We start from the raw sequence: 19,171 nt of genomic DNA, 5'->3' as shown, positions 1-19,171 counted from the left end.
GACCAGAGCATCCTGATTTGCTGTTTGTTCAGCTCCAGCACAGGTGGGGCCTCAGATAACCTGCTGGACCTTTCCCACATTGGATGACAGGAGGATGTGGTGTGGAGAGCAAAAAAAAAATGTAGGGAAAAGAGGAGTGAAAATAGGAGGAGTAGAGGGCACTCACTTATTCAGCAAGATATGAGTCAGGTATAAGGCTGTATACTAGCTGCCCCATACAGTCTGCTTGAGTAGCTTCTGCTCTAATAGGGCAGGAAGCAGGGGTGGGGGGGGGGGGAGGCGGGCGGTGAACAACAGGCAAACCAAAGATTTCAAGGTATGGTCCAATAAGATTACAACATATAACATCCACCAAGATGCACAAATCAGAAATTTAAGGATCATCCTAGATGCCTTATTCTCTTATGCTTCTTCATCCCTGTGGTGGAAGCTGTGACAAAAAGCCCAGACTCCTTTCCAGAAATGAAGAATTTATTCTCCAACTGCTGAGAGGGCTGTTAGAAGACAGCTTTCAACTGTCAGCCCCTTCAGGGGTTGCCTGAGTTGAAGAAAGTGGCTCATCCAAGGTTATGTTCCCTTTTTGGGGCATCCCGCATTCAATGAATAATGAGCAGAGAAGTATAAAAGTTCAGCCCCCTAACCAGGAACAAAGAACTACACTGAAAGACTGAAAGACGTTCACAGCTCCTCCTGGGTCTGACTGAGGCCTTTGTTGGGACTGAATTACTGCTCAGCTTCTCCCTTCACCCAATCCTCCTTTCGTCCTCTCTCTTTTGCAGGTGTTGACTTCAAGAGAACTCCTTGGTAAACATCCTCCACAGTAATCTGTCAAGAGTCTATTTCCTGGAAACATAATTGCTTCACTCCCATATTTAATCCATCAGGAAGCCCTGTTGATTTTAGTCACTGAGTGTTTCTTGAATTGGTCTGCTTGTATCTCCACTGACATCACCCCACTGTTTCTTTCACTACTCTCCTAGCTTCCTAAGTGGTCTGTCACATTTTGCTGATACTGCCTTACATCCATTCTCCACCTTATAGCCAGAAGGGGCATGTTCAGAATACAAATCTAATTATGCCAATTTTCTGACCTCTGCTTTTGAGATAGAGAAAACCTTTTAACAGAGTCTATGAAGCCTGCATAGCTTGGCTTCTCCTAATCTCTCTAACCACCTTATTCCAAGTTGCCTTGCTTCTTGTTCTCTCTACTGTAGACACACTGGTCTTTCTTTGGTCCTTTTTTCTTTTCTTTTCTTTTCTTTTCTTTTCTTTTCTTTCTTTCTTTCTTTCTTTCTTTCTTTCTTTCTTTCTTTCTTTCTTTCTTTTTTTGGATATATGTCCTTTAGTTACATGCTTTTCGTACATGCTCTCTGGAAGCTTTCCCTCCTTATTTAATTAACTCCCACTAATCCTTTTGATTTCAGCTCAAGGTGTGTGCACTTCTTAGGGGTGTTTTTCCTGACTTGCTCCTGTGGTAGGCAGAATTATAAACTAACCTCCATCAACTTTCATTCCTATATAATCTCCTTCCCTGAGGGTGGGTGGAACCTGTGACTATGATGAGGTACTACTCCTATGATTGTGTCATATGGCAAAAGGGATTTTGCAGATGTCATTAATGTAATTAACCAATTGGCTTGAAAATAGATTATCCAACTAGTCCTATGAGTCTTTTAAAAGGCAAGAGTTTTCTCTGGTTCGCAGCAGAAGAGGAACTCAAAGAGGTTTGAAGAAAGATTCGATAATGCTGTTGCTGGCTTAAAGATGGCAAGGGCCATGTGGCAAGGAATGAGGGTGGCTGTGGCTGGTTGGGGAATGGAACAGGGCACAGAGCAAGTACCTGAGAGTGGCCCGTAGTTGAGAGCAGTCTCTGGCTGACAGCAAGCAAGAAAATAGGGACTTTGGTTCTACAACTACAAGGAACTGGGTCCTGCTAATGATAAGAATGAGCTTGGAAGCTGGTTTTCTCTCAGAGCCTCCAGAAGCGAATTTAGGCTGGCTGATACCCTGACTTTAGCCTGTGATATCCCAAGCAAAGAATCCAGCCATGCTGTACCAGACTTCTGGCCTACATGTCTGTGAGCTAATAAATGTATGTCTTAAGCCACCAAACATGTGATAATTTGTTACAGTAGCAATAGAAACTAACACACCTTTCATCTAAGGAAGTAGCAAATGCAGACCCCTAGGAACTATGCAAGGAAGAAGTGGAGGGTTGAGAAGTTGTTATTTAGAAAGAGTTGGAAAGATTGTGGTGGCAGCTGGTGTGGAGAGCAACCTAAGGGGTGGGACCAATTGGGAGTCCATGGTAGTAACTCAGGTGAGAAATGACAGTTTGAACTAAAGTCGTAGAGGTAGTGAAGATGGATTCAAGAGCTATTTAGGAGGTAAAAAGACAGACTTTAGAGACTGTTCATTTGTGTGTGGAAGGTGATGAGAAAGATGAAATTAAAATAAGTGAGGTTTCTAGTAACTTAGGATAGGAACTGTGGATTATCTCCTACCATGTTCTAATCACATCCTCGCAAAGAACTACAAATTTAGGCCTCATATTTTTGATGACTATTTCAGATGGAAAAAACTGGCTCAGAGTGTGTTTTAGTAACTTGGCCAAAGCCACAGAGCTACTAGGTAAGAGCCATAATTTAAAGCTAGGGAGTTTGGAAATCAGAATCCAGCTGTTCATACGATGCTGCTTCCTAAGATGAGTGTTTTACTAAAATTCTCTGGTCACTTTCTGTATCTAATTTTACACAATGTTTTTTAAAAAATTTATTCTACAACCACGCCACCCTGAACCCGCCTGATCTCATCTGTTCTCGGAAGCTAAGCAGGGTTGGGCCTGGTTAGTACTTGGATGGGAGACCACCTAGGAAGACTAGGTACTGTAGGCATAAAAATATATATATATATTGACTCATAAACTCTAATTTTACCACACACACACACACACACACACACACACACACCATCCTTCACTCACAATAAATAAGCCACTTCATAGAGAAAAAAATAACTATCAGATAGCACTCATAGTAGCAAATCTGTTTTATTTTGAACACATTGTGTTTCAGATGTCTATTAGACATGTAAGTAGGAATTCTACTAGGAAGCTGAATGTAAAAGTTACCTAGAAAATTATGTAAACCATATAGTTAATGAGAGTTTGTTGAACAGAAGAAATGAGGAACCAGGTCAGAAGACTGGAAAAGACCATTATGTAAAGGGTGGATAGAGAAAGAACAGTGTGTAAAAGAGATCGAGAGAAGCAGACAAGGGTAAAAGGAAAATAAGGAGAACAAGGAGTCATAAAAGCAAAAGGAGAAAGTGCTAAACTGATTCAAATGCTGCTCCTGGACCAAGACAACGAGAACAAAAATGCACTCTGAATTCAGTGCTGGAGACCCTTGGCCACCTTGGAGAAAGCGTCATTGTGGTGAGGTTGTAAGAGAAGTTAATTACTGATGCAAGACTCCTGAGAAGGCAGGAAAGTATGGAACCCAGACTGCTTGTGGGTTCTAGATTTTGATAATAGAAATTCAATGGTAAAAAAGAAGTTAGTAGAAGAGAATAATTATAGATGAAAATAAGTCATGGCTAACTAGATAACAATATATTTCCTAGATTTTTTTTTTTCAGATTCATGGCTTTATGACTATGTTCTGAGTAGTGATTGTGGGTGGAAGTGATAAGAACAGCTCCCAGATCAAGCTCTTAAAAGAGTGGACTCTCTCTTGAGTAGAGGAGGGGATGAAAATGCAATGCTAAGAGGGTTGAAGCTCATTTCTTAAAACCAGGAAATTCCATCTATGCCAGGGATTAAGACAGTATTTGGAGAGAATGGGATTGCTCAGGGCCAGGAAATGGGGCCTTTAGATCAGAGCAAGGAAGGAACTGCAAAGTCAGTGTGGGTAGCCAGAGGAAAGAGACCTGGACCCTTGTCCCAGAACAAGTCAGAAAGCTAAGAGGTCAAGGAAGCAACTGCAAGGTTTCCTGAAGCAGGATCAGGATCAGTCCTGAAGAAAGCCACCTTTCTGACTCAAGCCTTGACCTACCAAGGTTGTCAGTTTGTTGTTGTTCTCTCTCTCTCTCTTTATCTCTCTCTCTCTGTTTTGGAGTGGGGTGCTAGCCCACCTAGCTTCCTTCTTGTAGTAAGAACAATTTACTTTTTCCCTGGGGAAGTCTCAATCACCCAGCTACTGCCCAAGTGTAGGCAAGTCCTTCTTTCAACATTCTATATCACAACTGAGATAAGACGGGAATATTTAAACAAAACTTCAGTAAATGCTGAGCAGAAACAACAAGATGAGAACATAGTGCCTAATGCACAGCCAGATAACTTGCCTTATAAGGAAGTGCTTATTCTAGGCAGCTTTCAGGTCCACAAAATATCAGCACTTTGCTCAGGAAACCCAGTACTAAAACACGCAGTGGTGTGAAGGTCACGCAGTAGGGCTCAGTCTCCAGCATTCCTGGCTCTGAGACACACACACACACACACACACACACACACTGGGTTGCAGTCTGGAAGAGAAGCCAGTCACAGTTTAGTCCTTGGGGTGCCCACAATCCTCATCGGCTCAGCCCTTCCCTCTGTGGCTGGTTAGGCTGTCATCTCCCCACATCTTTGAAGCCCTTCTTTTCTCTGCATTTCTATGATGTGAAGATATGCTTATGTGCTGAGCTCCTGCCCACACATTCCCTGCCCACGTAGGAGGCCCTTCTCTTGGGATAATTAAACAAAGAAAGAATGGTCTGAGAAGACAGATGGGCTGGAGCTGGAGCAGACAGGGATGTTGGGCAGAGGAAATAAAACAGGTGATAGGACAGGCCTTCCGGAGCCTGGGGCTTGCGCTGGGGAGAGCAGGGGCTGGCTCACACTGGATTGTTACACTTGGCTTCGTACATAGGCTTTCACAGGTAGGACAAGAGGGTCCTGGATCTTCATATCGGGGCCTCACTTGGGGGCTAAAAAAGACACAGGAAGACTCACTCAGGAAGTCACCCAGAGAGAGGGCTTCAATGAACACATCTGTGTTATTAGCATCTGGGGCCCTATGGGACCTGTTGGTCAGTGGCAATGCTGAAGGCAATAGGCCAAGGCACTGAAACTGGAAAGGCAATGCCAGACACAGAGGACCGAGGCTTTCTGGGTGAAAAGTACAAAGATTTTTCAAGCTGTGGTAAGGGCAGTCCAGAACACTCCCAGCCATTAGATGGTACTGTCCCCAACAGGGCTATCTCAGGCTCTGATTTGGCACAACTTCCTCTGTAATGCCTCTCAGCACCACCACTGCTGTATTTAAGTCTTTCAAAAAATCTGAACAAGAATTTTCACAAACCAGTCGAGATCACGATTCTGTCCCTAAGATTCCATTTCTCCCTGGGTTATTCTCCCAAATTTACAAGACAATGCAACCTGAGGCCTGGCGGGGAGCTGTAAGGGGAGGAGGAGGAGCAGACCTCTGTGCCCTCTGCTGGCCAGGACTGGCATTGCCAGCACCACCCAAGGCCCAGGGTCAAGCAGGGTCAGACAACTTGTGCCTCGGGGCCCTCAAAGGCACAACTGCTGCTACTATTCATTATTAAGCAATTGTTATCTGCAATTCACATTTATTATCTTATTTACATTTTAATTCTCTAAGCATTTCTTTCAACAACCTTGAAAAATTCTGTAGAAGGCCAAGAATCCCCCAGGTAGTAAGTAATGTTTCAGAATTAAAAGCTAACTCTGGCTCCAAGCACCTGATTGACTTTAAGCTTTTTCTCATCTGTTGTGCTTTTAGGCGAGCTTAAAATCCTGACTTGGGTCATGACTCTGACCCCAGCTGTAACCAGCTTGACTGTCCATCTCTGATCAAAGCCTCAAGCCAAACCCTAGCTTCAGCCTCAGGCTAGAATCCACCTACCACCAGATCTCTCCTTGGGTTAAAAGGCCCCTTTCCCTATAAATCTAGTTTCCTCTGAGCTTGATACCTTATTTCCATATGTCTTTAGGGGCTAGCAGTCAAACCCTCAGAAATAAAAGGATGAAGTGGGGAGGACCAATGAAGCTTCCACAAGGAAGTAGCTAATTGGAAACACTGAGGAGGAGTGTACATCCCAATTCTTAGGCAGGCTGAGGTGTGCTGAGTAGTGACCCAAGGAGATAAGTGGGTGAGGCTCTAGTTTTTGTGGGAGAGAGAAGAGCTAAGCCAGAGGCAGCTGGGCTCACAATAGGAAGCCCCTTGGACAGTTCTTGACACCCCTGTAGGAATCTAATAGTGACTCCAAAACTCTGCTTTCCTCCCACAGCTGCATGTGTGCAGACAGGAAAGCTGGAATTGGCAGTTCTTCCTTAGAGCTGTGGGTGGTCCCTTGTCTTTGGCTGCAGCCCTAAGATCACACTTGAGCACATTGGGCAGGCTTGCTGGTGATTCACAATCTTCGCTCTGCACAACTGACTCCTTCTTTCCTGGTTACCACCGTTACTGCCTGCAACAGTCATTCCCAAGAAAGGCAGGCAGCTTGCCTGGCCTCGCTTCAAGCTGAGGTAGTCTCTTTCCTTATCTTTCTAAAAGAAGCAGTTAATACAGACCTAGATTTCATTCCATGTGACTTACGATCCTTGTGATATTGGGCAAGTTATCTAATCTTTCAGAGCCTTGGCTTTGGGGCAATAATAGCATCTTTTTCATATAGTCGTAAGGATTAATTAAGATAATACACTTAGCCCAGGAACTTGCATAAAATAGCTTTACAGTAAATAATATCTAATGTTTTTAGTTGCTCTGTGGGCTTCAGTTTTCTGACCTAGAAAAATGAACATAACAACAATTTAAATTTCCTAATATTGTTTTAAGAACGAAATGAGATAATGTATGTGTAGCAGTTATGAATGATGTCATAACAATGTGTTAAAAATTGAACATTTCCTTGATTCTCTAAATCAGACTTTTTCATCTAAACTTTTAACCATTTACCTTATGGAATATTTAATCTCACTTGTGTTTTATGGCTTTTTTTACACCCTATTTTCCCCCAACTTAGTGTCTTGCAAAATTCTCTGGGGATTTCATATTGGACAGAATATTTAGAGATGGGGAGGACAGGGACCTTCAGACCAAGCTGATTACGCTAGTTTGCACCTAATTCGAGTCTGCTAGGGGGCACTGTTCTGAAGCCCCAGGGCGAGGTAGGTGATCTATCTCCAGTTTCCAAAGACTCAATTCTTAGTGTTTCCTATTCTGGGGCCCCTGTGAAAGTGGGGTCCCCAGAAACCCTGTGATAGGTAGATTATTTATTTATTTTTTATTATTTTTAACACTTTATTTTTTAATTTTTCCCCCTTCCCCCTTCCCTTTGGTAACCACTAATCTATAGTCCATATCCATGAGTCTCTATTTGTTTGTCCTGTTCATTTGTTGCTTTTAGGTTTATATCCCACATGTAAGTGATATCATGTGATTTTCAACTTTTTCTGTCTGGCTTATTTCGTTTAGCATGATTATCTCGAGGTCCATCCATGTTGTCATAAATAGTATTTCATCTCTTTCTATGGCTGAGTAATATTCCATTGTATATATGTACCACAGCTTCTTTAACCAATCATCTATCGTAGGACACTTCGTTTGCTTCCATGTGCTGGCCACTGTGAATGATGCTGCTATGAACATCAGTGTGCAAATATCTTTTTGGATATGGGTTCTTAAGCCTTTGGGGTAAATATACAGTAGCGGGATTGCTGGATCATATGTTAGAACAATTCTTAGTTTTTTGAGAAGCCTCCTTATTGTTTTCCATAGTGGCTGTACCAATTTGGAGTCGCAAAGTATGGATAGGTAGATTTTTGGCTCCCATCACCTTTCCCTCTGGTGTTATTTCTGTGACTACTGCAAAAGAGATTTTGCAGATGTAATTAAGGTTAATAACCAGCTGACTTTAAAATCAGAAGATTATCCAGGATAATCTAGGTGAACCTAATCACATGAGCCCTACAAAGCCGAGATCTTTCTTGTAATGGATAGCGAGCTAAGAGGTTTGGAGAACGAGAAAGATTTAATGTGCCTTTGCTGTCTTGAAGGTGAAGGGGCCATGCGTCAAGGAAATAAAAGTCCTACAACCAAAGGGATTGAATTCTTCTAACAACCTGAATGATCTTAAAAGCAGAGTTTTTGCCAGGTTCTCCAGAAAAGGGCCCAACCCAGCTGACACCTTGAACAGAGGACCCAACTGAGTAATGCTGTGCCTAGATTTCTGACTCATAGAACTGTGAGATAATAAATGAGTGATGTTTTCAACTGCTAAATTTGTGCTAATTTGTTATAACAGCAAAAGAGAACTTATATAATGGGCAAGAATCCCATTCCTTTTCTTAGTCTTGGGAAATCTCCTCTCCTTGGGTCCAGAAGCCTTTCCTTCTTCAACTCTAAGCCCTTACAGGTAAGTGGGCACAATTCACTAGGACAATTGTTTGCGAAAACTTAGGAGTCTTGCTCTTCACAAACAAAAGCTAGGGCAGAGAGTTTCTGAAAAATTCTATTTTTGATGCTGCAATTCAAAAAGCTTTAAGTCCGTGGAATACAAAGTTTTGGCACTCTCATAATAAGAGGAATAAAATGTATCCAAATGAACATGTTAGTAAAGTTTTCTAAAAGGTTATTGTTATTTTTTGGCTATTTCAGGAACTTAAAATTTAGGTTCCCTTCTGCCCATTTTCACCTCACTCTATCCAGCTGAATCCCAAATTGTCAAAACGTCGTCTTCCACACAATGATGGAAATCATTCCACAACTAGAGAACCCCTACATGGAATTGCTAATACCCAAGTTGTCTTCTGGCATGGTGGCTCCACCATGAGGAATTTGATCTCACCCAGGAAAAGCAGAAGCAGAGCAAAGTGTACAGTGGACCCCAGGAGAGTTTTATTTCTGTATCCAGCATAGGGAAGATACCAGTTTTCACCCTCCTTGAGCTGTAGACCAGGATTTTATGGGTGGTAGGGCCACTTGTTCTAAGAGAGCATTTATTTGGGATAGGTTTGCACATTATAGGGTGCCAATGAAAAGCTTATTTCCAGATCCATAAATCCATCAGGTATCATCAAAGGAGCCTTCATAACATACCTACCTATTCTAGCTCAACATGATTTAAGGGCAGAGATGGTAAGAAAATCTTTTGAGAAATTGACACACATCATCCTCCAACATTGGACTTCTGTCTACCTAATCTCTCATCTCTTTGGTTGCCAAATATGTATTTGGGTACTTACTATGTGCCAGGTACAGTTTTGGCCCCGAGGATTTATAGATGAACAAGAGAGACCTAGTGCTAACCCTATGGATCTCACGTTTTATGAGGATATTACAAATTAACCATATATTTAGAAATAATTTAGCGTGCGATATCCTTCATCACCTTTCCCGACATCTTGACTTCAGCCACAGCCTTAGTTTCTATAGCTATTTGAGAAAGTGTTGTTCCAAGTTGTTCATGTCTGAGCACATCTATGTCACCTGCATCCACTGTATCCAAAAGCTTGGTCAGCTTTGAAGACTCCAACAGCTTTAAGGGTCTGTCTCCATGATCACACATAGGCAGATGCTCCCCATACCTCCTGTCCTTCTAGCACTGATGGCTCTACTCTATATTCTCTTGTACCACCTGTAATAATTATTCTTGATATTCTGTAACTGATGATTTGGCATCTTGAAATTATGGTCCAGACTAATGACCAAACCTCTCTCTGTGGTCTTGGTTTTATGGATGCTTGGAAATCATATTATTAACCTTCCACAAGCCCCCCCAAATCTGTGTTTTGCTTTCTGTTTAATAGGAGACTTCTCCACCTAAAAACTTTCTACCACTATAGTAATAAAGGCCTTTTGCTCATAATTTCCTGACTTTTTTTTTTTTTTTGCCTTCTAACCAACCCCAGTTCTTCCATATGTGGTCTTGCATGGTGTACTGTGTCGCCTCTTCTTGGGGATTGTAAGTAATAAATTCTTCTTTTAATGGCATTGACCTCTCTGTGTCATCGCTCAGTCATATTGCTAATTAAATCCCAGGTACATTTAAAAATACCACATGCACAGCTCAGACACAAAGACTGGCCAGGCCCCGGAGCGTGTGTATGTGAATATATCTATGAATGCATGTGCACACTTACAGCAGTGTGATGTATGAGCCTGCTTGCTTGGCACAGTACTGATTTTCTATTCATCAGGTACCTCAGTCCCTTTGAATCCAAACCACCAGCTACTATATAGCCCATGCCACTCACCCCTGTGATTCAGATTTCAGAGAGAAGTCATCCTTGCTGACTATTAAAGCTTTTTCCATCAGCCCCATAAATGCTTAGTGAGGAGGAAAATACTTTATTGAAGTGCAATTTGCAGGGTACACTTGTGACATCATATGGGGGCATTCAAAGGCTACCTTGGAACAGGAGGGCTCTGAATGTGCTTTTGTGTGTTCACAAGTAAGTGCACACCTGTGGAAGGCATCTATATGTCTATTGGTGTATGATTCTCAGTATACATGTGCTATGAGGTACATAACAGAATGTATATATATCATGTGGGTATAAGACATATCCATATGAGAAAGTGTGTGTGCTCTGAAAATGGAAACTCCAGAGCATCTAATATGGAATGCACTGTCTTGGGGGCCAGTGTGTATATGTGCAACTCTGTGTGTGTGTGTGTGTGTGTGTGTGTGTGTCTGTGTGTATCTGTGTGCTGGTGAGTGTGTGTGTGTGGGGGGGGGTCAATGTGTGCTATACATGTACATCTCCAGGTGGGCATCTATGGATTTAGTTCACTCCCAGCTTTGCAATCCAGCAGATAGGATGGCAGAGTTTCTGTAGGCAGGCTTTCCTACAACTCTGGCTTCACTTGCAGGTGGGGTTTCTAGGAATAAGGATAGGGTCACTTTGGGCCTGGGGTTCCTTCTTGGCCAGCCCTGACTTCCCCACCCTAAGAAGTTCCCTCTCCAGGCTCGCCCTCATTATCAGCCTCCACCAATTCCTCGGGCATCGGCCACTCTCGAGTCTGCCACTCCAGCCGTTCAATGCGATATGCAATCTTGAGTGCGCTGGACTCCAGCTCAGCCAGGAGGCGAGCAAACTTGGTCTGTAGATCATCCAGTTGCTGATCAAGACCTTGCAGCCTTGACTCTGTGGCCTCCTGTAGGGCAATCTCAGCTGCCTCGGCATTTACATCCAACTTGTTCATCTTGAGCAGGATCTCACGACCCTTTTCCTCCATGACAGCCTGAGCCTGTGGATATTCACTCAGCACTTCCTTCAGGTCCTCCTTGCTCAGGCAAAACAGGTCTGAATAACCTAGACTCTTGATGTTGGCTGTGCGGCGGTTCCCAGACATGTTCCCTGTGGCACATGGGCAGCAGTTAGGAGGAGTGAGAGTGGGTGTGAGGGAACATTTCACTCCTGAACCAGGACCACCTCCATATTGGTGCTTCTGAACCCCTCTTTAAGCCTCAGTAATTTTTCACTCAGTAATGTACTGGGGACTGGACCCTGTGCTGGGGGATATCAGTGACCTGCCTCCAATAAGTCATACCCTAGAGAAGAACGATATTTGATTGGAAGCTACATATCAGTATAGCTGGTGCAGGGTAGACATACATATACATCTGGTCCTGTAAGACGACAGGCAAAGAGCCCCTAACTGTAAGGCAGAGAATTTAGGGAGCCTGGAGGAAGTGATGATTGACTGAGGGGGAAGTAACTAAGGGAAGAGGGTAGGGGAAGGGCAGCTAGACAAAGTGAGGAAAAAGAGCAGGTGGATGGAGGTAGGAAAGAATTAGGTGGGTGCAGAAAACAGGAAGCAGACCAAAGTGGGTCAAGTGCAGGTTGTGAGGACAGTGGAAAGAGGAGGGGAAAGACAGGTCACTCCGGGTCTCGCAGCCATGGCAAAGAGTTCGGACCTTATGCTGAGGGAAGGGTAGGGGGAAAACCACTGAAATAGTCTAAGCAGGGGAGCTGTATGGTCTCATTAGCATTTTAAGAAGGTACTGGTGGCAGGTGGGGAGTTGGGAAGATAGGTTGGGCCGAATACTGCAAAGTCTTAATGCTAAAAGGACCTTAGAAGGGGCGAAGGAGCTACCATTTGTTGAACACTTGCTACATGCCAGACACTGCTCTAGGTGTCTCTCCCATATAGCTCATTTAATCTTCACAAATATTTTTGGGGGTTTTTAATATCATCCCTATTGGACAAGTGAGGAAACTGAGGCCTAAAAAAGGAAATGATTTGTCCAAAATCAGGTAGACAGCAGTTGACTGACTGCATATAGCACGTGCAGCTTGAGGACAGATGTGAGGCCTTAGGCCAACTGAAGAATGGGATTCCCACGCTGTGAGCACATCTAGCCTCAGTTAGTCACAGTGTGCTCACCTACCCTCCAGGTTTTCTCATCTCCCATGGCCTCAGTGTCTTTACTTGTGATTAGGCATAACAACCCCTATTGCACGGGCCGATAAGAGACGTAAATGAGCAAGTGTACAGCACCTGGCCCTGACTGGAGCTAGTGTTCAGTAAATGGGAGTTTCCTCCTTTCCATTTGCTGTGAGAAAGTTGTCCCTGGTGCTAACTCCAAGTGTGTATACTTATTACCTGTTTGACTTTGGACAAGTTCTTAAACCTTTCTGTGCTATAATTTCCTTACCTACTTTATATGGTTGCTAAGAGAATTTGAGTTGGTACATGTGAAGTACTTTGAACAGAGCATGTAGTACGCGTACAATAAATATTATTATTCCTATTTCTGCCACTTCTCCCTGGTCTGCTGGTGCCTCAGATTGGCACCCATAGAGCAGGTCTACTCTCTCTTCCAATGGACCACCCTGCTCACTGACCTTGGTTCAGCTTCTTCTCAGGGAACAGACCCTCTATGTCCTGCTTCTCTCCTGAGCCCTCTTGTAACTCAAGAAAGGGTATCCTTAATCTGGCCCTGAGGTACCATCAGGTCTCAGTACTGGGTTCTGCTGTCCCCCTCTCCCCCAGCTATGTCTCCAGAACAAATGCTGGGGTGCCTACCTTTGATGTTGATGATGCTGATCTCCCCAAAGTAGAGTCCTGCACCAAGCACGGCATATTGTGTGATGCCATCATCTGCCACCACGGCCAGTTGACCCTCGCGAATGATATACATCTCTCGGCCAATATCCCCCTTGCGGCAGACATATTCGCCTGGTGAGTAGGTCTGGGGCTGTAGCTTCAGTACCAGCTCCTCTAGCAGGCTGGCCTCACAGTTCTGGAAGATCTGCACCCGGCTCAGGGTAGACAGGTGTACAGACACAGCAACTTCTGCCCGCAACCTCTCGGGCAAGTGCTGTAAGATGGCTACCTCATTGGTCATCTTCTTGTTGATCCGCAGGTGCTGGTACCTGGGGACAAGGGCAGCACCAGTTCCTCACCAGCCTCCTACATACCTCCCTCCACTTCTCCTATCAGGTTCAGCTCAGCTTCAGTGAAGAGCCCAACTACAGAGATCTCATAGGGGTCATGGGAATACTTGATTGTTGGCTGATGAATTTCTTTAGTTCACAAGTCTCCTTTGCTGGTCACAGATATGATTTGATCTTTTCTCTTTCACCCAGGGCTGGGGAGCCTCTACCAGCAGACAATGAAAAAGACACCCTTTCCCTCCTGTCAGGTTCTACCCCACCCACCAACCAGCTATGACTCATACCATCCCACTGATATCCACTTCAATCACCAAGCCCCATCTTCTCTAGAGGCCTTTGCTCTAGTTGGTGACATTTCCTTTCATTTAGCCCAGGGTATGGACTGCCATGATCTAGTCAGCCATCTCATCATGGTCATGCCCTGGGGGTATTCCTTTTCTCCCTCCCTCCTTCTGAGTCCTACAGGGCAGTGGCAGTTCCCAATCCCTGTTCTCCAGATTATCCTTCCAGTGCATAACTTCCTCTTCCAATCAGTCTCTCGCAAAACTCTTTCCCTCAAGTACAGATCATATTAGTGGACAATATCTTTTTCCAAGCCCTACCCAGTGGACCTCCCTCTCCCCCCCTCAATAAATGCCATCTCCTGATTGCCTTCCTGGTCCACCAGGCAATAAGAAGCCAGATACCTGCCTCAGATTCTACCCAATACACCTCTCCCTGTCCTGGTCTGAATCCCCAGCATCCTCACCAGTCAATAACTCGCCGTTGCAGCCGTCGGTTGACATGCTGCAGCTTCATGTACTTCTTCACCAGTGCGTGGTCGGGGTAGAAGGCTGCATCTGCAGTGTTCATGTTGTAGATGACAGAGCTCATGCTACCCATGATGGTGGCGAAACCCATGACAGCCAGTAGAAAGTCGCCCACCATGAAGAGGTACTCCTCCTCCTGCGCTGGCATCGGTGTATCACCCACGGTGGTCAGGATCAGCGTGGAGAAGTAAAAGCTGTAGAGGTACTGTCGCCGCAGGCGCTCAAAGCCAGGCTGTGCGGGGTCTGGGTACACCCACGCATCACGTCCGAAGCCCAGGTACCGGGACAGGGCAAAGTAAAGGCAGCTGTTCCAGTGAATGACCACGAAAATGTAGAGCATCAGCTTGGTGATGCGAAAGGCGTTTGGGTAAGCCGTGCGGGTCTCTGTGCGGTCAAAAGCCTCAAAGAGGCGGGGCACACGCAGAAAGCGGTTCAGCCTCAGCATGGGCGTGTGCGGGCCCAGCCGCACATAAGCCACATCTGTGGGCACCAACGAAGCCAGGTCCAAGAAGAAGCTCCAGGTATGAACATAGCGACTAGAGATCCTACCCTTTTCCACCACTAGGATGCCCTGTTCCAAGAATCCTGGGGAGGGGAAGGGGAAAACAGATGGGGTCAGCCGTGGGATGGGGTCAGGTATGGGGCTGAGTTAGGGCACCTGCTTGCTCCTGTAATAAGGGCAAGGTTGAGCAGCCTAGGGTAGGACAGGAGACAGTTACAGGGACAGAGTGAGGGCAGGTATAACCCTGTTCCAGGTTTCCTGGGGTGTGTATAAGGGATGTTGTCAAGCATAGAGGCATGTGAAAGTGCTATTGGGGGTGGTAGTGTCACTTTCTTGTTACTAAGAGGCTCTCTTTAGAAAGGAAACTGGGAACAAAGGATCATTCCTGGGGCTCACTGACCTGTGTGAAAGTGCACCACGATGTCCAGTAGGTATAGCAGGTCACTCGTGTAGTCCAGCACTAACCAGGCCACGAGATAACTGTGCTGCAAGTCAGGAAAGCAAGCTCTGCATGGGGGGGTGGGGGGGGGGCGGGGCGGACAGAAAGGATTGGCTTAAGGGCGCCCTCTGTGTGCGAGGCAGTCTCCCCAAGCCACTGAGCGCTCTCCGGTGGGCCCTTCCTTAGGCCCCGCCCCTCTCCTGCACCTCACTCTTTAGCCCTTGTCTCTGCTAAGTCCCTTCCCTTAGCTCCCACCAAACCTGCACACGATGATGATGAGGTTATACATTACTGGGAAGACCATCGTGTTCAGCCACCAGTAGTAGTAATCCCCAGACGGGTCCAGGACAGGCAGAGACTTCCTGTGGGCAAGAGGGGAAGTAGTCTTTCATTTATTCATCATTAAATGTTGGGGCTGTAACTGGGGAATCAGGCTCATTTAGTGAAATAGACAGATTTGACACAGGAGACCAGGATCTCTCACCTGGCCTTGGATGGGGCAGCGGGGCTGGACTCTGTTGTCTTTACTTTGGTGTCCTGGCTCATGGTTCTGAGTCCTGATGCCTGGATATAGGATACCCAAAGCCTCTTTCTGTAGGTGGCTTCAGGAGGTAGAGGTTAATGCTTGACTGCCTGGATAGGTCGCTCTTGGTCACCAGCCGCAACTGCTTTGTCTTTGGCTTCTGAAGCTCTTAGCAACACAACCAGGGCCAGTATTACTGAAGGGGTGGAGGCACTGCGGCTCTAGCGCCCTGCCCTGTCTCCCAGGGCCTAGGCTTACACCTACCTTGCTAAACATCTCTAATGAGGTCCCTCGAGAAGGTGGGGGTGCATATCTCAGAGATATGGTTGGGCCTTGCCTCTCCCGGCTTCCCTTCCCCTTAAACTGAAATACATAGGGGTCTTCTACTCAGGAGACCTGGGTGACAGTATAGGCTCAGATATTCATTCTGTTATTTTGTGTAAGTTCCCTGCTTGGACCTCATTATTTATTAACAGCTATTTACTCATTTGTGTCAGGTGCTGAACTAGTAGTCTCCAGGGACAAAGAATACCTGTAACATCAGATATGAGCTGTATTTTCATTATCTGCACCCTGTCTTACAACCTCACCACCTTATCTCATTCCTTTGGCATTTTTGCCCCATTCCCTTCTTGTTGCCTCTAGTACTGGATCCTACCAGCTAGTCCATGGGTCTTCTGGACCCTGAACCTCTTTCAATTTTCGCTTTCTGTGAACATGCTTAAATCTCTCCCATACCAAAACAAACCTCAAACCTAAAAAAAATTTCCCTCAACTTGATATCCCTTTCACTACTATCATCTTTTTTAGTCAACAAGTCATAATCAGAACAACTGCTATGTGCCAGGCCAATATTGCATTAAGTATTTGGGATAAAAAATGAATGAAAGACAGTCCTTGCCTTTAGAAACTCACAGTCTGCTAAGGGAAATAGTTGGGTATATAGGTAATTACACATCAGCCTGACAGGTACTCTATCAGGTGGACACACAGAGGGCTATTTCAGTACATAGGAAGAGTCTCAAATGAGCCTGGGTATTGTAGGATGAATAGGAGTTAGTCAGGTATAGAGACGGGAGGGTGAAGAGCAGTAGAGGGAAAGTACATAAAGTATGCAAAGCTGTTTAGACTTCAAAAAGCATGGGTGACTAGGGGAACATCAGTTGATTTTTGTAGAAAACCTAAGGGGCTAGTGGTGAGAGATGAGGCTGAGTAGTGGGTAGAGGATAGCTCAGGGAGAGCTTTTCCAGCCCTGTTACAAAGCTAGGATTTTATCTAAAGGCAAGGAGAACTTTGTGAAGTGTTCTGCACAGTTAAGAGATATGGTTAGTCTTTGTTTTAGAGAGTTTCTTGGAAAGAACATCTATAGTACCCAAAACTTTATATTAGTTTTTTTAAAATTCTCTTTTCCCATGGCTTCTGTTTATTTCTTAGTCTCTTCTATAAGCTTCTCTGTCTACCCCTCTGTGTTGGTGTTTTCTAGGATTCCGTCCTAGGCTTTCCCTCTTTCCATCCTTCTAACTTTCTCTGGGCCAGTCTTGGTCACCTACAGAATTTTCTTTCCCAGTTTATGACTTCCAAGAACTCTCTCTGAGCTGTAGATCTATCTATGCCACTAATTGCTCACTGGCTGTCCCAGCCCACAGTTACCTTCAGCCAATTGGGTCCATAAATGAGTTCATTATCTCTCCCATCTGCTCTTTCTCTTATAATCCCTAACTTTGACCTTTTAGTCAAAACAGCAAGCACCAGTATTTATTATTTCTTATCATTATTATTATTGTATGACATCGTGGCAGCTTTTAAGAACAGTCACACATTCTTTGATACTCCTTCCTCGTGACTGTTTCAACCAAAAGAGTATAGCAGGAGTGATGTGTGTGACTTCTGAGTCTAGATCACAAAAGGACATGATTGTTGTATGGAAGCTTCCTCTGAGGATGACCCCTCTTGGAAACTAGCTATCATGTTGCGAGAAGTCCAAGCCATAAGGAGCAGTCATGTCTGTACTCTGTTTGACAACACCAGATGGATCCAGTCTTTGAACTGTCCCAGTCCAGGTATCTGACATGTAAATAAAGAAGCCTCCAAGTGATTCCAGTCACCAGCCTCAAGTCACCCCAGTGTGTGTGAGCTTCCTAGATGAGGCTCCAGACATCATGGAACAGATATACCATTCCTGCTGTGTCTTGTTTGAATTCTCAGACTATCTGAGCTTAATCAACTGGGCATTATTTTATACTACTAACTGTGATGGTTTGTTACACAGCATAATAACTGGAACAAACATACATACATAGAGAGAAGTACACATTTCTTAAATATAGTTTGATGAATTTCACAAAGTGAATACATCCATGTAATCAGCGCTCACATCGAGTCCCACTCTGCTCATTTCCAGGTCATTGTTCTCTGGTACCTGATCTCTGTCGGAGTCTTCAGTCTCATCTCATAGTGTTTCCTCTGCATATTTCCTAGGTTCAAGACAGGCTGTACGAATTGTAATTCCCAGAGCATGCCTTACATGTTCATTCTTCTTGCCTTGGTATGTGCTGATCTTTTAGGCTGAAACTTCCATTCCTTTTCTTTTTAAAAACTTTTTCTTTTGAACTAATTTTAGGCTTTCAGATTAGTTACAAAAACAATACGAAAAGTTCTTGTAAACTTCTTATCCATGTTCCCCAGTTATCATCTTATATATCATCTTATATAACCAGAGTACAATGACCAAAACCAGGAAATTAACATGGATACAATACTTTCAACTAAACTACAGACTTTATCTGAAACTTCTGTATCTTTCTTAGTTTTTCTTACCCTTGCTTGTTTCACAAGACTGCTCAGACATCATCTCCTCCTGAAAGGCTTCCCCAAGCCCCTGAGCCTTTCTTTCCCCTCATCCTCTCCACTCACAAGTCATGCTGTGTTGTTCCTCCATGGTCCTTATTATACTATGTTGCAATTGTATGGTTTAAGGCTGAAGTCCTGGAAGGCAGAGGCCAGTTCTAGTTGATTTGGAATCCCACCTGACATGGAGGTGCTTATTCCGTGTTCCTGAGTGACTGAATACGACAGTGTCCAAAGGATTACAGGGCAGCAGGTGTTGAGGAGTTGAGAGGAGCAGTCATCGCTCAAGAATTATCCAAGCCGTGAGCACAGATGAAGCAAAAATGACTTAATTTTGTTCTCAGTCAGATCTCGCTATGGCTCCTCCTTTTCAAGGGCCCCGCCCACCCACTGACTCCTCCCGTCAACTCCACCTTCGGTGCTAGCCTCGCCCATTCCACGCCCACTTTCTCATGCAAGCACCATCCAGGGCCTGTGGCCCGGTTCCTTCCATTCTTATCTATAATAGCCCCATCTCTCTCTTAAGCCCCAGCCCTAGGAGGTCTTTTTCGGCTCTTAAAGTCGCGTTCCTCCGTAGGTCCCGCCTTCTGCCCTCTGGTTCGACCTTTCCTCTTCAGGGTCCGCCTCCACCCCGCGGGCC

The 19,171-nt window shown here is 44.8% G+C and overlaps 1 protein-coding gene and 1 pseudogene across 4 annotated transcripts; one reads left to right on the top strand and one right to left on the bottom strand.

Moving 5' to 3' along the window:
* The first annotated feature begins 2,775 nt into the window (after positions 1-2,775).
* LOC118603364 lies at positions 2,776-2,894 on the top strand (annotated as a pseudogene).
* A 7,457-nt stretch (positions 2,895-10,351) lies between these two features.
* CNGA4 (cyclic nucleotide gated channel subunit alpha 4) lies at positions 10,352-18,868 on the bottom strand. 4 transcript variants are annotated; one of them, XM_016133492.2, is made up of 7 exons: positions 18,104-18,868; positions 15,646-15,852; positions 15,422-15,523; positions 15,123-15,229; positions 14,160-14,805; positions 13,041-13,390; positions 10,352-11,368 (listed from the first exon to the last, which is right to left on the bottom strand). In XM_016133492.2, exons 2-7 carry the CDS (start codon positions 15,705-15,707, stop codon positions 10,956-10,958), a joined length of 1,680 nt encoding a protein of 559 aa, XP_015988978.2. In that variant the 5' UTR covers positions 15,708-15,852; positions 18,104-18,868; the 3' UTR covers positions 10,352-10,955. The 4 variants fall into 4 exon arrangements, with proteins under 4 accessions (XP_015988978.2, XP_036077581.1, XP_036077580.1 ...); XM_036221688.1 differs by having other exon boundaries at positions 18,711-18,731; XM_036221687.1 differs by lacking the exon at positions 15,646-15,852.
* Between the last annotated feature and the right edge of the window lie 303 nt (positions 18,869-19,171).

Source organism: Rousettus aegyptiacus, unplaced genomic scaffold (assembly GCF_014176215.1).
Source record: "Rousettus aegyptiacus isolate mRouAeg1 unplaced genomic scaffold, mRouAeg1.p scaffold_m13_p_5, whole genome shotgun sequence".
In the NCBI taxonomy this organism is placed as follows: Eukaryota; Metazoa; Chordata; class Mammalia; order Chiroptera; family Pteropodidae; genus Rousettus; species Rousettus aegyptiacus.
The sequence above is the reverse complement of the archived record's forward strand: the minus strand, read 5'-3'. Positions and strand labels throughout refer to the sequence as shown.

What these genes read in the sequence shown, in the direction of transcription:
- CNGA4 (XM_036221687.1), bottom strand. Translation starts at nt 18,201, where the DNA reads ATGCTCTGGGAATTACAATTCGTACAGCCTGTCTTGAACCTAGGAAAT. An exon ending in AAGACTCCGACAGAGATCAG is followed by an intron (nt 15,524 to 18,103) that starts GTACCAGAGAAC and finishes TCTTGCCCACAG; the next exon opens with GAAGTCTCTGCCTGTCCTGG. An exon ending in CAGCATCATCAACATCAAAG is followed by an intron (nt 11,369 to 13,040) that starts GTAGGCACCCCA and finishes CATGTGCCACAG; the next exon opens with GGAACATGTCTGGGAACCGC.